General features: G+C 35.0%; 1 protein-coding gene across 1 annotated transcript in view; it reads right to left on the bottom strand.

Annotated features, from left to right (window-relative positions):
- The window catches only part of LOC118744152 (chromatin-remodeling ATPase INO80), a 123563-nt gene that overhangs the window by 6944 nt on the left and 103168 nt on the right, over nucleotides 1-13451 (bottom strand). The window contains exon 15 of the mRNA XM_036476940.1: nucleotides 10111-10290. Within this exon, the coding sequence (XP_036332833.1) occupies nucleotides 10111-10290 (180 nt within the window). The remainder of the gene's footprint in view (nucleotides 1-10110; nucleotides 10291-13451) is intronic.

Below are 13451 nucleotides of genomic sequence, written 5' to 3'. Positions count from 1 at the left end.
TTTTTTGTCGATTTTTTAGTTGCGATTCGATCCGTAAATCGAACCAAAAAACTCTAGAATCGGCATTCGATAATTCATTGATTGAATCAAACTGATCTACGGATTGTCCTTTAAAATCTATAAAATTTCGTAAAGGCTGGTACAAAAAAAAATAAAGGGAGCTTGACACCTTTCCAACTTGAGAGAACGTCGGTATTGCAAAAGAAATATGTGTACTAAAGATTTATTAGGCTAGCGAATGTATAATTCACTTTTTAAATTAGCGATTAATTTTGAACAAAAACATAAAATGTTTTCTCTTTTGTGATTAAAAAAAATCGCACAAATTTTACCCATTTCCCAAGTAGGACTAAGAATTTAGACAATTTCTGGTGAATACCCATATCGTTATCTTAATATGGACAGTTTATTATTGGCTGCATTTCTTTATACATTCCGGATAATCTCATTTCAAAGCCGGAATAAACAGAATGTGTTTGAAATATACGTTAACATATCATCAGGAACGTTCTCAAGAATAAGTAAACAAAAAAGTTGATTCCAAACGTTCAGAATGAATAAAGAAATTCAGCCATTATATTTGCAATTTCAGTGCTAAGCAAAAGGAGTTATTTGACCAAATAATGAATACTGCCTCGATTATTTTTATTTTGATTCGAATCGATTCAAAAATCAACTTTTTATTTCGATCTCTAGTCGATAAAAGTTTTGAATTTAGTTAGTTTTTAGTGAAATAAAATTTGCTAAATATCATTTGTGAATAGTTAAAGGTGATGAATGGGTAATTTCGAAAAATTCAGCATAAACATTTTTTTCCACCCAGTATCATAAACAATAATACAGACATATGTTAATCTAATTTTTATGTTATGCCATTTATATATTTTTTGATTTCAAATTATCTAGCATACTTTTGTGAAAAAGTTATTTCTACATATCGTCGTTTAAAGTACAAAACCGCGTATCAATGATATACATAAATTATTTTCTAGAGTATAAAGCGCTCAAATTTCAAAATGGTTCTCTTCAGGACGAATGGATAAGGATTGAGCCAAGAGCTTGTGTGAGCGAATCCAATTGTTGGCAAAAAATGTGAGTCACGCGGTTTTGCAGAACGACGATACGCGAGTTTGTACTTTGAACGACAATATGTACATACATACATACATATTTGCTTATTTTAAGTTCACTTGCAAATTCTCGAAAACATCAAAGGACTCGTAACATATTTTCCAATGAAACAGCTTAGCTGCGCTACAATCGGATCTCCCACTCACAACCATTACTCGATATCCTTTTCGCAAATACCTACTGAATAATTTCTGGTAATTTCCGCCAATGTTCCAGTGGCACGTTCCATAACGCAACCAAGCCGACAATGCGCTTACAACAATGATAATTGCGCTAAGCCGCTTACGAGTAACCGGTAATAGCGCTCCCCCTCAATACTCAAAGGAAGAAGTACATATCACATATAAACCTACACAAATATGTACAAATGCAAAGGCACATACATACTATAATTGTGCATGACTCTGCATTGAGTACATATTGACTTGTTTAATTTTCAAGGACAAAAACAGGCGCAAGGCTGGACCTTGATTTTGGAGATTTTTCCACACAAAAATTGCATAAATTCATTCGTTAATCGCATTGATGTTAACAAATCCATGTTGCAACATAATTTGAAAATCAAAAAAAAAACGCGCTTGTCAAGAAAAATAGTCACGCAAGTTAAATAGGAGACCATGTCTGGACATGGCGGGTATTGAACAAAAGCGCCGCTAATGATGTCGCTGCCGATGCCGTCGACAATTGGCGGAGTTGACAAATCACGCGTGGAAAAAAGCGGAAGTGCAACAGCGCATGTGTCTGCATACGAAATTATGTAGCTTCCCTCTGGCGTTGAGTGGAAGGAATGGCATGTGCCACATGTCAATCCGTGTTGCATGTAACTCCATGCAACTAGACAAATGTAAATGACGGCGACGGTTCACGAGTGCTTTACATATCAAAGTGATTAATAGAATCAACTGGACGTGATTAGAAGAAAGAGCAGAGTATTATTTTTTATATTTTTCGAGGACGGAAATTGTAAGAAAAAAAAAATTGGAAATCTTTTCGTTTTTGCGTGCTAATATGCCAAGGTTACCTAATTAAACATAATTTTTTAAAAACCGGGAATATTGTTAAAAAAGACATCTTCAAAATATTCTAAAATTACTTTCGTTTGATATCCACATTCAAATTAAATTATACACTGAACATATTTTTTGATGTTGATTCATACTTCCGATAGGATTCTAAAGGAAAAGTTATCGGACGACGGCACAATGCCGAAATCGGTTGATCTCCTAATTTATTTCACTATAAATAACGAAAGTTTTTCTAACTAGAATAGATGGCTCCAAACCTCTGAAAATATATTGGCCGCTTACGCGTTTACCTTTTTTTAATACCAATGCTTACATATTTTGCCTCATTTATTTTTTAATACTTGTCAAATCTATTCAAATATTTCTCTACGTGCAAGTTATCGAACAATACAAGTAGTTTTTGATGTGTAAACATCTTAGCTCTCGGTATGGGTAAAATTTGCGTTAACCAAGGAGAAGGTTTCTAACTGCTTCTTGTTTAATTCAGCAGGAAATCTTTAATTATTTCTAGTGTTACAAACAAATATTTCTGGACTACTTCAGGGCAATTTCGGGACTAGTTCGTTATAATTTCAGGACCGGCTTAAGACCATTCCGGTACCCGGTCAGGACTTTTCGAGGACAAATTCGGGCCTAGCTTGGGATCATTTTGGGACAAGTAGGGTCCATTTCGGGATCGTTTCAAGACTGGGTCATGTTCACGACATGTTCCAAACGACTTCAGGACTATTTCATCACAATTCTTGGGGTTAATTCGGGATCATTTCAGGGTAAAATGGTCCTGAACTGTTCCCGAAGTGGTAACGAAAAAGTCCTGTACTCTGTACTATTCCCGACAAAATGAATAAAATGAATTGAAATTAAGGTTTAATTTCTAACGTATTTAACTCTGGCATTAGAAATAATAATGGGTGTTACAAAAAAAAGTGGGCACTTTCAGAGCCTTTCACTGGTAGCGACCATCATTATTATCGAATTTACCCAAGATTAAACAGCCCGAAGCAACGGAACTCGGTGAACATTTTTACTTTAAACAAAGCGCCACTATTTACAAAAATTATTCGAGCATGTAGAAAATCTATGCAAACCGCACGGCATTGAAACAAGAGAGCTTCCGCATACTCACCAATAACAGGCATCGCTCAATTAAGGATCCACTGTCTCTGCTGGAGACAAGTATATACGAAGTCTGGCAAATTAGTTAGCAATAAAAAACCAAAAAATAACAAGGGAAACGCTGCGTAACATAGTCAAAAACGACACCAGGGATATTGGCTATAATATAAGATATAAAGTACAAGTACAAAACTCCGGGGAATGACACCCAAGCCAGATTTAAACGCTCGATAAAGGGGTTAGATTGTAAGATACGTTGCCTCCGCACACAGCGGAAGAAGTCTCACTCCTTAAAATAAATCTCCAGAGCCGAAGGACGTACTAGCCGTCTCAAGCATTGAGAGATAATACTTCTAGACATGTACAATGATATATGAAAAAATCATCAGCTTGTATTAATCAATTCAGGTAAATGCAACCCGACTTCACCCTCAGCATACCCTCCTCAATTCTTTAGAGACTACAGAAAACACGCCTCTCAATATCCGGCTCTAACGTCGGAGAGCTAACTCCTAGGCAGCACGGCAATAGAAAGCGTATATGGCTTAATGAGTTTTGCAGATGCTAGAAACGCTTTCAGCTGCGCAATCTGAACAAACTTGATCTGATCTGGAATATCTTTACCTAAAAAGCATTGTTAAAAGCTATCATAGAATTCGACAGTTTATTTAGGAGACCATTTAAGGATGGAGGCATATGAAATTAACATTAGGCTGGGTACAGGGCTCAATACTCCATCTAGACCATTGAAATGCCAGTACAACGGCAAACTAAACAGAATAAGCACGAAGAATACTTAATCCAGGCATAATGAGAGCACAGGAGTGGCTATAGGCTGATTCAAGGGCGATGCACATCTTTGGCAGCAATTGTTTGTGATATGTTATTGTGTATATGAATTGGCAAACTCAATCGTGGAGCGATACTTAGTAGAAAAACTCTTTAAACGTGATCCAAACGTTGATGCCGATAAAAAAAGTCATGAGCGATGATGGCACATTTTCACCTAAAAAACGCGTTAAAAGATCAAACTGCACCCACTGTAAAAAGAAACCTATGCACCCCCGACGAGTCACTGTTTGGTGTTGTTTTTGGGCTAGCGGAGTCATATTTGGACGCACTTCTTCGAAAATGATGCCGGTAATGCTGTTAAGGTGAACGGTGAGCATTGTCGTAACATGATAATACACTTCTGATAACCCGAATTAGAAGTGATGGACTTGGACAATATGTGGTTTCACCAGGGCGATGCCACTTTCCAAATAGCATATGAAATAATGACCCTATTGCGACCGCAGTTCCTAGGACGCATTATCTCACGAAATAACGAGGTAAAATGGCCCCCGAGATCTTGCGATAAGCCCGAGACGAATCCAGAGCTGAAGAACGAAATTATAAGCGTTATAAATGATATACAGCTATGCCAAAAAGTCGTTGAATATTTTGATACGCGCAACCTGTATTGCCAGAGGATTTTTTATACATAAGTGCCATAGACCTAAAGCCATGATGAAATGTAACAAAAATCATTTGGACAAATTTTGTTGTGTTCTATTTATAAAAACAAATCTACGGCCTTATTGAATCACTCTGCAAAAGCACACAGCTTTGAAATGGTTGCAGAAAGAGCCGAAGACCGGCTGGCAACAAACGAGTACATATAACTGAACAGAAGGAAATAGCAAAATTATCTGGGCTTGGTCTCAAACTAAAATTCATAGTTAAAATCGACAACGCCACGAAAAAAGCCACCAAATAGTATCATCATTATACAGATTTATGGCAAATATAGGAGGACCAACTCTGTCGAAAGAAATCTGTTTACATGGTCTCCGATTTCATTACTACCATGCGGAGATGATATGAAAGATAATACACTACAAGAAATTATGTCACCAGTGCAACGTATGGCATCTCTTCGTACCGCTTCTGCATATTGAGCGATTTGATAATCCGCCATCCTATTCATCAGCGACGACGCCTATAAACCAGCTGGCGTAAGAAAAGAAAAGGCTTTGGAACTTCAAAATAGAAAATTATGTAAATAAGTCAAAATACCCTCACTCAGTGGCAAGAGCGTTGGAACGAATTAAAGCTTGGCAGGTGGCCAGCTAAACTTATAGCATATTTGGAGATCTTAAAACAAAGATAAATAGGAAGTCTGGAATGCATATATGACGACTCCAGCTCAGACGACCCGGACCACAAATTGGTAAATAACAAAAAGCTGCCTGGAAAATGTACTCCGAAAGAAAAATGTACGAATGTACCTATGGGCGACTGGTTTTGCAATGCCACCGTGAATAAATGCGTGGTGCCAGCCACCCGTCCGCAAAAAACTATAATTAATTTTATTTCATTTTACCAATTTCAACAACTATTCAATACGGTATACTTGCTGAGATTTCACAAAGAAAATTGTGTTATCGAAAATTTTCCAACAAATATTTGTCTTGACTTGCGCAGATAATGAACGAGAAAGCAACATAAGTACATACCTTTGTATTGTATATGCATACGTAGATAATCATACCCATTAAATTTATTTTCCATAAGAATGAGTTCACAAAAAATCCAGTAAAATTTGTCACGTATTACTCCACCCTCGTGGCTTAATATTTAACCACCTTTCAATTCATACGATACGCATTATTTCTGTCTGTTAAACATAACTTTTTTGGTATCTTCACTTGCGTCGTCAAATAGCTTCGAGTGTGACTCATTAACTAAAGTGCCACTTACGCGCCCACTTAAGTGCATCTAAAGTATCGTAATGCGGGCGTGCAAAGGAGCAACGGAAATGCTGCAAGGAAACCACATTTAATTCAAAGTAAGGGAAAGTAAGGATTAAAATAAACTACGGAAGTGCCATAGCCAATGAAAAATATGTGCCAGTATACAAAAATGTGGCGCAAAAACCGCAAAATTATTTGAATATCTCAAAAAGTGGTGGTTTAATCGATTTCGAGCGTGCTAAGGGAAATGAGTGGCGTTAAAACGTGATTTCGAGGTAGATTAGTTTCAAGTGGAGAACACATGCACTTATTTATATAAGTGCATATAACATTTCCAAGGATTTGAATTGAGGAATAAGTAGGAATGAGGCACTTTGAAATGAAGAACGAGTAAAAAACTACACTAAACATTTGATACATACCAAGGTACATTGAACAGGTAGTATCAGTAGAGCAGCTGATTTGATTTATTTTCAAATTATTTGGTCTCGAAAATGTCAAATATTTTTAATTTTTTCTCACAAAAACTCTGAATTGTTAAAATCCATTTGCATGTGAAACCTTTTTCCATACAAAACAAGCGATTGAATAGCTGCTTTTGGAACGTTCGCCCAACTCGGCAGCACAACCGCTGATTACTGGGCCTTGCAAAGGATGGATCAATGCTTCGAGAAGCAAACAAATTTACTAGGAAAGAAAGTTGCATCAATTTTTATTTTTTCCAATTTAAATTTTTTATTTTTTATAATTTTTTGTATTTCACATGGCACGCTTTGATTTAGAAGAAAAAATTCAGAACAGTTTTTGACACTTTCGATACCAGAAGCAACAACAAAATACACGCAAATGTTGGTTTTGCTCTACTGATACTACCTGTTTAATGTGCCTTGATACGTACTCAATACTTTTTCAGTAAACTATCTTCGACACAATCAATCTGGATGGGCACCAATTTGATTTTCAGTCATGTTTACTACGTATAAACCACTTTTGTATGGCACATACGATAATTTCGCCCACAAGAAAAATACGATAAAATATACAGTAAATTTTTGGTGTAACTATAGGGATTTCAGATACAATATTTTAGCAGGTAAGTCGTCGAATATATTTGCATTAAAAAGGCGATTTCGAAAAAATCGCGCATACTATAATTTCGTGAAAAGGGTTGGATATGTAGTTAAAAATTTGTAACCCATGTACTTCAAAGCCCAATATCTCGAGAAGTATCGATATTAGCGATTTGGGAAATTAAATTTCCTACAAGTTTGTCATTGACAAATTTTCTGTAGCTCTTGTTATTTACGAAATAGGGACAAAAAAGCGAGAATTTCATGAAAAAATTGGGTTTAGTGGCCTGTACTACCTCGCTGGTGGGAGTTAGGGTTACGCCGCCATGGCCATTTTTGTGGAGCATTCAGTTCTGAAGAAACCATATTATTGACCAGGATTATACCATAAAATGGCATAATCTATAGAATTTTTAAGAAAAAAAATCAAAGTTTACGTGTATTTTCAACGGGAAATCTATGCACGCCTGGTCGAACCCTTAATGTTAATATTAAGGGGAACTTTTTTCAGGTATTTCCCACAAAGTTTCGAGGTGGGAGTAAAAAAAAATAGACGCCGAATAAAAGCACTCTAGTATGTATGCATGTAAGTATGTTTGTTTGGGTCGAATCTTACAAGCCATTTTTAGCCATCTTCCCGATGAGCTAGACTTAAAATTTCAAACTTAGCAATGGAATATGAAATATGAATTAATCCGATAGGTGGCGCAGGAGTCGATATGTTTTAAAATCCCACATTTTTAGTCCGATTTGGTGCATATTTGGAATGTATAAACCCACATGGGAGGAAAGAACTACACAATAAATTTTATTGGTAGCTGACGCCGGAGTCGATATATTCTGCGAAAACCTGCATATATGGTCTGATTTAGTTTATATGAAGGGAATAACTTCACAAAAAAAATTTTCGGTAAATGGCGTCTAGTCGAAGTATTTTGAAAACCCATATTTAAGGTCCGATCATATTTAGAAAGCTTGTTTAAAAAACATTTGTTTGCTAATAACTTATTCCAAACAAAATTAAATCGCTTCGAAAGTAGAAGTAAATGTCCTCATACATACGCTGACCACATTGAGCCTAGACTTATTTCTCTATAGGAGATATGGGAGATTGAATGTGATCAAAAAGAAATCGTTTCTTATTCGAAATGGATCTCATCTAAATTATGATCGCCAAAGAATGCGACAGCGTAGACAAAAGTATAGATTTCATTACATTTACACGCTTGTGCAGTCACTTCCAATGCCTAACAGTCAGCGCAACGCAAACCGGTAGTGGGATTCAGAAAATTTCTAGATACGAATCACCGTTTTTCATTTAGAGAATTTTAGAAAGATTTTCAGAACTCCTCTAGTGAATGGTATTCCCCTGCGACTAGTGGCGCTGCTAACGACTCCTTGGAGCACGTTAAATATCTGCAGGAATATTGGTAGATAGTTGATATATAAAAAAATAAATTAATAATGCTCTCGCCGAAGCTCGATCCAACGGGCAACATACGATATGTCCATCTTCCCTCTGTACATGTAATGTTAGCAGTGGGAAAATTATTTTAATCACTTTTAACGATTCTTTAACAAAGTCCACGGCTACTTTTAGCTTTGTATTCTATCAAATTTGATTCAAGAAGCTTTTTTATGATTTTGGACGCTCTGTTCACTAGTTACACTATATGCTTTTTCCTCTCCATTTTTATTTTGTTTTTAATTTATAGGACACCTTTATCAGCTTCTGCTGCACAAAATGTTTTGGACTCGTCGGTTTTAAGCAAAATTTTGCTTAGCCAATGAAGACTGAGACACCTGGACCTAAAGACCTTCATGGTTACCTTTCTACCTGTGGACTTATACGGTAAACTACGTGCAAGCTGTAATGCTATTGGATTAAACGCGCTGATCAAATACGAGTAATACGAGGTTTGAGCGCTCTAGAATTTTCGAAGATCTTCCAGTATAAAGAATAAACAGTCCCGCTTACTGGGCTAAATGATCCCCTAAGGGGTGAATGAGAAGAGGATTCGGTCCAGAGTATTCTGACTCAGCAGCCATCTACACTGATGAGTTGAACCTGAACGTAGGTAGTAGGGTATACTCGCAAAAACTCTCACTTAGCCTTAGTTTTCCTCTGCCAGATCTCTGTAGCGTATTTCAAGCTGAACTAACAGCAATAAACGAAGCTGCACGATGGCTGATCGATTCTCTTATTAGTGTGAAGGCGGCGGACTATCTTTTCTGATAGCTAGGCAGCTATTAAAACACTTAATTGTGACAAATCTATATCGAAGATTATCATGGAATGTAGACGCAGTGTAAATGAGCTGGCAAGATGTTACGTCATTAATGTCATATGGGTGCCAGGCCATAAAGACATACCGGGAAACTGTGTTGCAGATGAACTAGCAAGGAAAGGAACCTTTTTGTCTGCAGCGTAGATCTCGCCCTTTTCTCCCTTTGTAGCGACTACTACTCCCACATTTTATTGGAGTTTCACCGGGCACCACCTGATGGAAACCCACGTTTATAGAATGGGTTTGCAGTCAAACGAATCGATATACCCATGTGCATATATCGAAATCGTTTTTACTTGGGTAACTATATTTCAAATTACCCACATTTTAGTATGACCCTAATAATTCTTGGTCAAAGCTGTATAGACTTGTAACAGTTAGAAATGAAAGATTCTCTTTAACTGCCATCATTCGATATAACGAGCCATACATATCCTTGCACCACTCCAATTAATTATTTCCCAGTTTCGTTTTCATCTAGTATTTACCAGCAGACCAGAGTTCCATAAGTAATGATTGTTGTGATGACGAGGGTAAAAATTATCATCACATTTGAACATATACTTCTCACAGGTATATCGCTACAGCGGACTTTATTCAAGTGACAACAGTTTTACCCCACCAATTCCTCTTGCAATAACCAAATATTTACTCAAAAATATTGAGCACAGATGTTGAATATTCATTTCCATGAATCTGACTTTATACAGTGGCCTTTATATGGAGCCACGCAACCATAACCTACCTTCTCCACCTGGTGTTGCGGGCGTTGTTACATTTCCATTACCCGGCGATGAGAGTGAACGACCCAAGGTGCCACTACCACCGCCACGCCTTGTGCTGCCGCGTGGACGACCACGTTTAGTGCCACGCGGATGATGGCGACGACGTATGCGACCAATATTGCCATAGTCACCAAATAGAGCTGTAAGGATACAAGAAAGCAATGATAAATTAATACGGGAATGAGCAATAAAAGAAATTAATAAAAAAAATGGAGGAAGGCCAAAGCGCACACAAGCTATAAAAAAAATGTTGTGAACACATATGGAAGGACATAGGCAATTTTTAAATTTTAATAACACAAAGGCATATTGTAGATACATACTGTAAGTAATTAAAAGCTGACAGTTGGCGAAAGGATGAGGATGGGGGAGGACTTAAAATGGGCAGTGCAAAACGAGATCATATGCAGAGCATAACAGTAAAAGGTATTCGTAAAGGAAGGCGTGGTGTTATTTTTGATTAAATTGTTCCACGAGTTTCAACGCGAAACAGATTGCAATAAATTACCGGAAAAACACAGCACCACATGGTGTCCTACGATTCGTACACATTTCTACAAATAAGTACACTTTAATGCATACAAATTATCGAACACTAAAAATTTGCTATGACCAATGTGGTAATTAAAAAACAAAAAGCAGCTAATGTAGGCCATAATAGTGGAAAATGCAATGGACCAAATGCAGGCAAATTGAGCGCGTGACCATTTCAAATGGAAAAGGCAGCACGTGAAAATTAAAAAAAAAAAAATAAGAAAGTAATTCGTTGTTGAAAGCAATTAATCTCAATTTTAAGCGACTCAAATGACACGAAAGATCGCATAAAAAAAAACAAGTAAAATAAAAAAGAAAGAAGTGGAAATAAATGAAATTTTTTTATTGAAATTGGCGCATATGGAGTGTTTTCTTGTCAATTTTGGAGAGGAAATAAAGGAAATAAATGGTAGTGTATAGCAAAAATTAAATAGGAAGCAGCTGATGATCACAGCTGTAGTTGCCTCTGAGCTCTGATGTATGTAGTTAGTTCTCTTGCAGAAAATGAAGCCTAGTTTCTCAAATGGCTTATTTCTGGGTAATTCACTACTTTCGCAACTTGTTGAAATAGAAAACAAGAATTTAAAAGTTAACGAAGAAACCCGATTATGGCGATAAAGTACGTAAATTTTTATGAATTTTTGTGTTGTTTGATACCCGTCATTTCTTTTTTTAATTCAATTAAATACAATTTTTTAAACAGATGGCAACCCTCCTCAACAATATTTTCGGAAGTAAGATTTCCTAATCCTATTCATTTTGGTACACATATTGCAATATTTAATTTATCTTATCAACTAAAATAAATTAAAATTTTCAAACATGTGGCAACCTCCACAAAAATATATCCGGCTGTAAGCCTTCTTAAACCTCTTTCTTTTCACAGCCATATAGTAATATTTCCCTTATCTTATCAATTTACTTAAATTGCAATTTTTAAACAGGTGGCAACTCTCTAATTTTTTTTCTTTCTGTATTTTAAGCTATACCTCTAGCAAAACACCTATGAAAACGGCATTCAATTTCATGCATTAGTTTGCGAGACAGACAGACGGACAAAAATTCTAAAAATTGTTGGATTGGCTTCTATTACTCTAATAAAGTCCCCTATATTATTTTTCTTTAATATCTATAATGTACGGACATCGGTCTGTTACAATGCTATTATACGTGTAGATGTCAAAACGAAAAAGCAACGTATTTTTCTTTCACATCCATCCCGTTTTTAAAATTAAAGTAACTGTTAGACAAAATTTTTAGCTTCAAATCTCTCTTTGAGAACTTTATACGGAGACATCACTTGAAATGCAATTACAAAAATTCTTGAATGGCTAGGTCCGTAAACATTAAGACACTATCATCGCACAGCACTTCCTCAAAAAGTGTGGTAGAGTGCAAGACAGTCACGACTGAAGTACATATATGCCGGTACGGAGGTGCCTCTGCACTGGATTCCACGCCGTACTAGCGTTACTGGCAACGATGAGCTCGCCAAAAAAGGAATGGTTTCAGATATATGACCAATAGAAGATCTGTAAATTTCTCTACAAGATATTAGAAATGAGTAGGACTTGTATACGATGTGGCAGGCAGATACGTTATGTACCAAAAGCATAGAACAAAGTTTATTTTATCTCTTCAGCGAGCAGGATTATAGGACAGTTCTGGCTAAGACAGTTGCAAGTCTTTTGTAAAACAATTCAAAGACGTTAGGCAAGATAGTTTAAAAGATTTTGTTTATTCTGGTACGGAATCCTTACAAAAAAAGCTCGCTCGCCAACTTTCATGGTGAAACCCTGAGCATGTTCCAAATGGCGATGTGTATCATTTTGCTCGAGCTGCTCCAACAGGCGCAATGATTTTCTTTTAATTTTTAGATTTCAGTGTTTTAAGAAAAATTATGAGTATTTTTTTAGATCTCATTCAATTTGTATAAACTTATGTTGTCTTCTTTCGTCTTATTTATTTTTTTTATATATTAAAATTTTACTATTTTAAAAAGAACAATATTTTATTAATTTCTATAAATTTTTTTTTTTTTCTTCGTTTAATTTAAATTTATTTTAAATTTTAGAATTTATTGGTATAAAACGAAAAAAAATTTAAAATTGTATTTAATTTTTTTGGAACTTATTTACTTATTGTTTTTTTTTTTATTTAATTTTCTTTTAAATATTAGTTTTCATTGTTTTAAAAAGAAAAAAAAACAATTTTTCTTTTTTTAGTTTATGTATTTTTCTTATTTGATGTAAGTTTCTTTTAATTTTTAAATTATATTGTTTTAAAAATAAAAATATTTTTTAGTATAACTAAATTTTAAAAAGTTATTTTATTTATTTTTTCTCTTTTTTTAATTCAACTATATTTCAATAATTAGCTTTTATTGTTTTATAAAATAAAAATGTATATATGTACATACATACATATTTATAGTTTCATTTTATTTTGGGGAACATATTTTTTTCTTTAGTTTTTTTTTCTTTTTAATCTAATTTTCTACAAAATTTTAGATTTTATTGTTTTAAAACGAAATATTTTTTATTTCACTTAATTTTATACCTCTGGAATTAAGCTTTTCTTTTTCAATTCAACTTTTTTTCTTTAACTTTCTTTTAGGTGTTAGTTTTTATGGGTTTATATAGAAAAATATTTTTTTTTTGTCATTTAATTTTGAGGAACGCATTTATTTTTTCTGTTTATAATAATTTGTTTTCTTTTACAATTAAATTTTTTTCTTTTACAATTAAAATTTTTTCTTTTAGATTTT

The sequence above is a fragment of the Rhagoletis pomonella genome, unplaced genomic scaffold, assembly GCF_013731165.1.
Source record: "Rhagoletis pomonella isolate Grant_MI unplaced genomic scaffold, Rhpom_1.0 Rhpom_scaffold_00001, whole genome shotgun sequence".
Lineage (NCBI taxonomy): Eukaryota > Metazoa > Arthropoda > Insecta > Diptera > Tephritidae > Rhagoletis > Rhagoletis pomonella.
The sequence above is the reverse complement of the archived record's forward strand: the minus strand, read 5'-3'. Positions and strand labels throughout refer to the sequence as shown.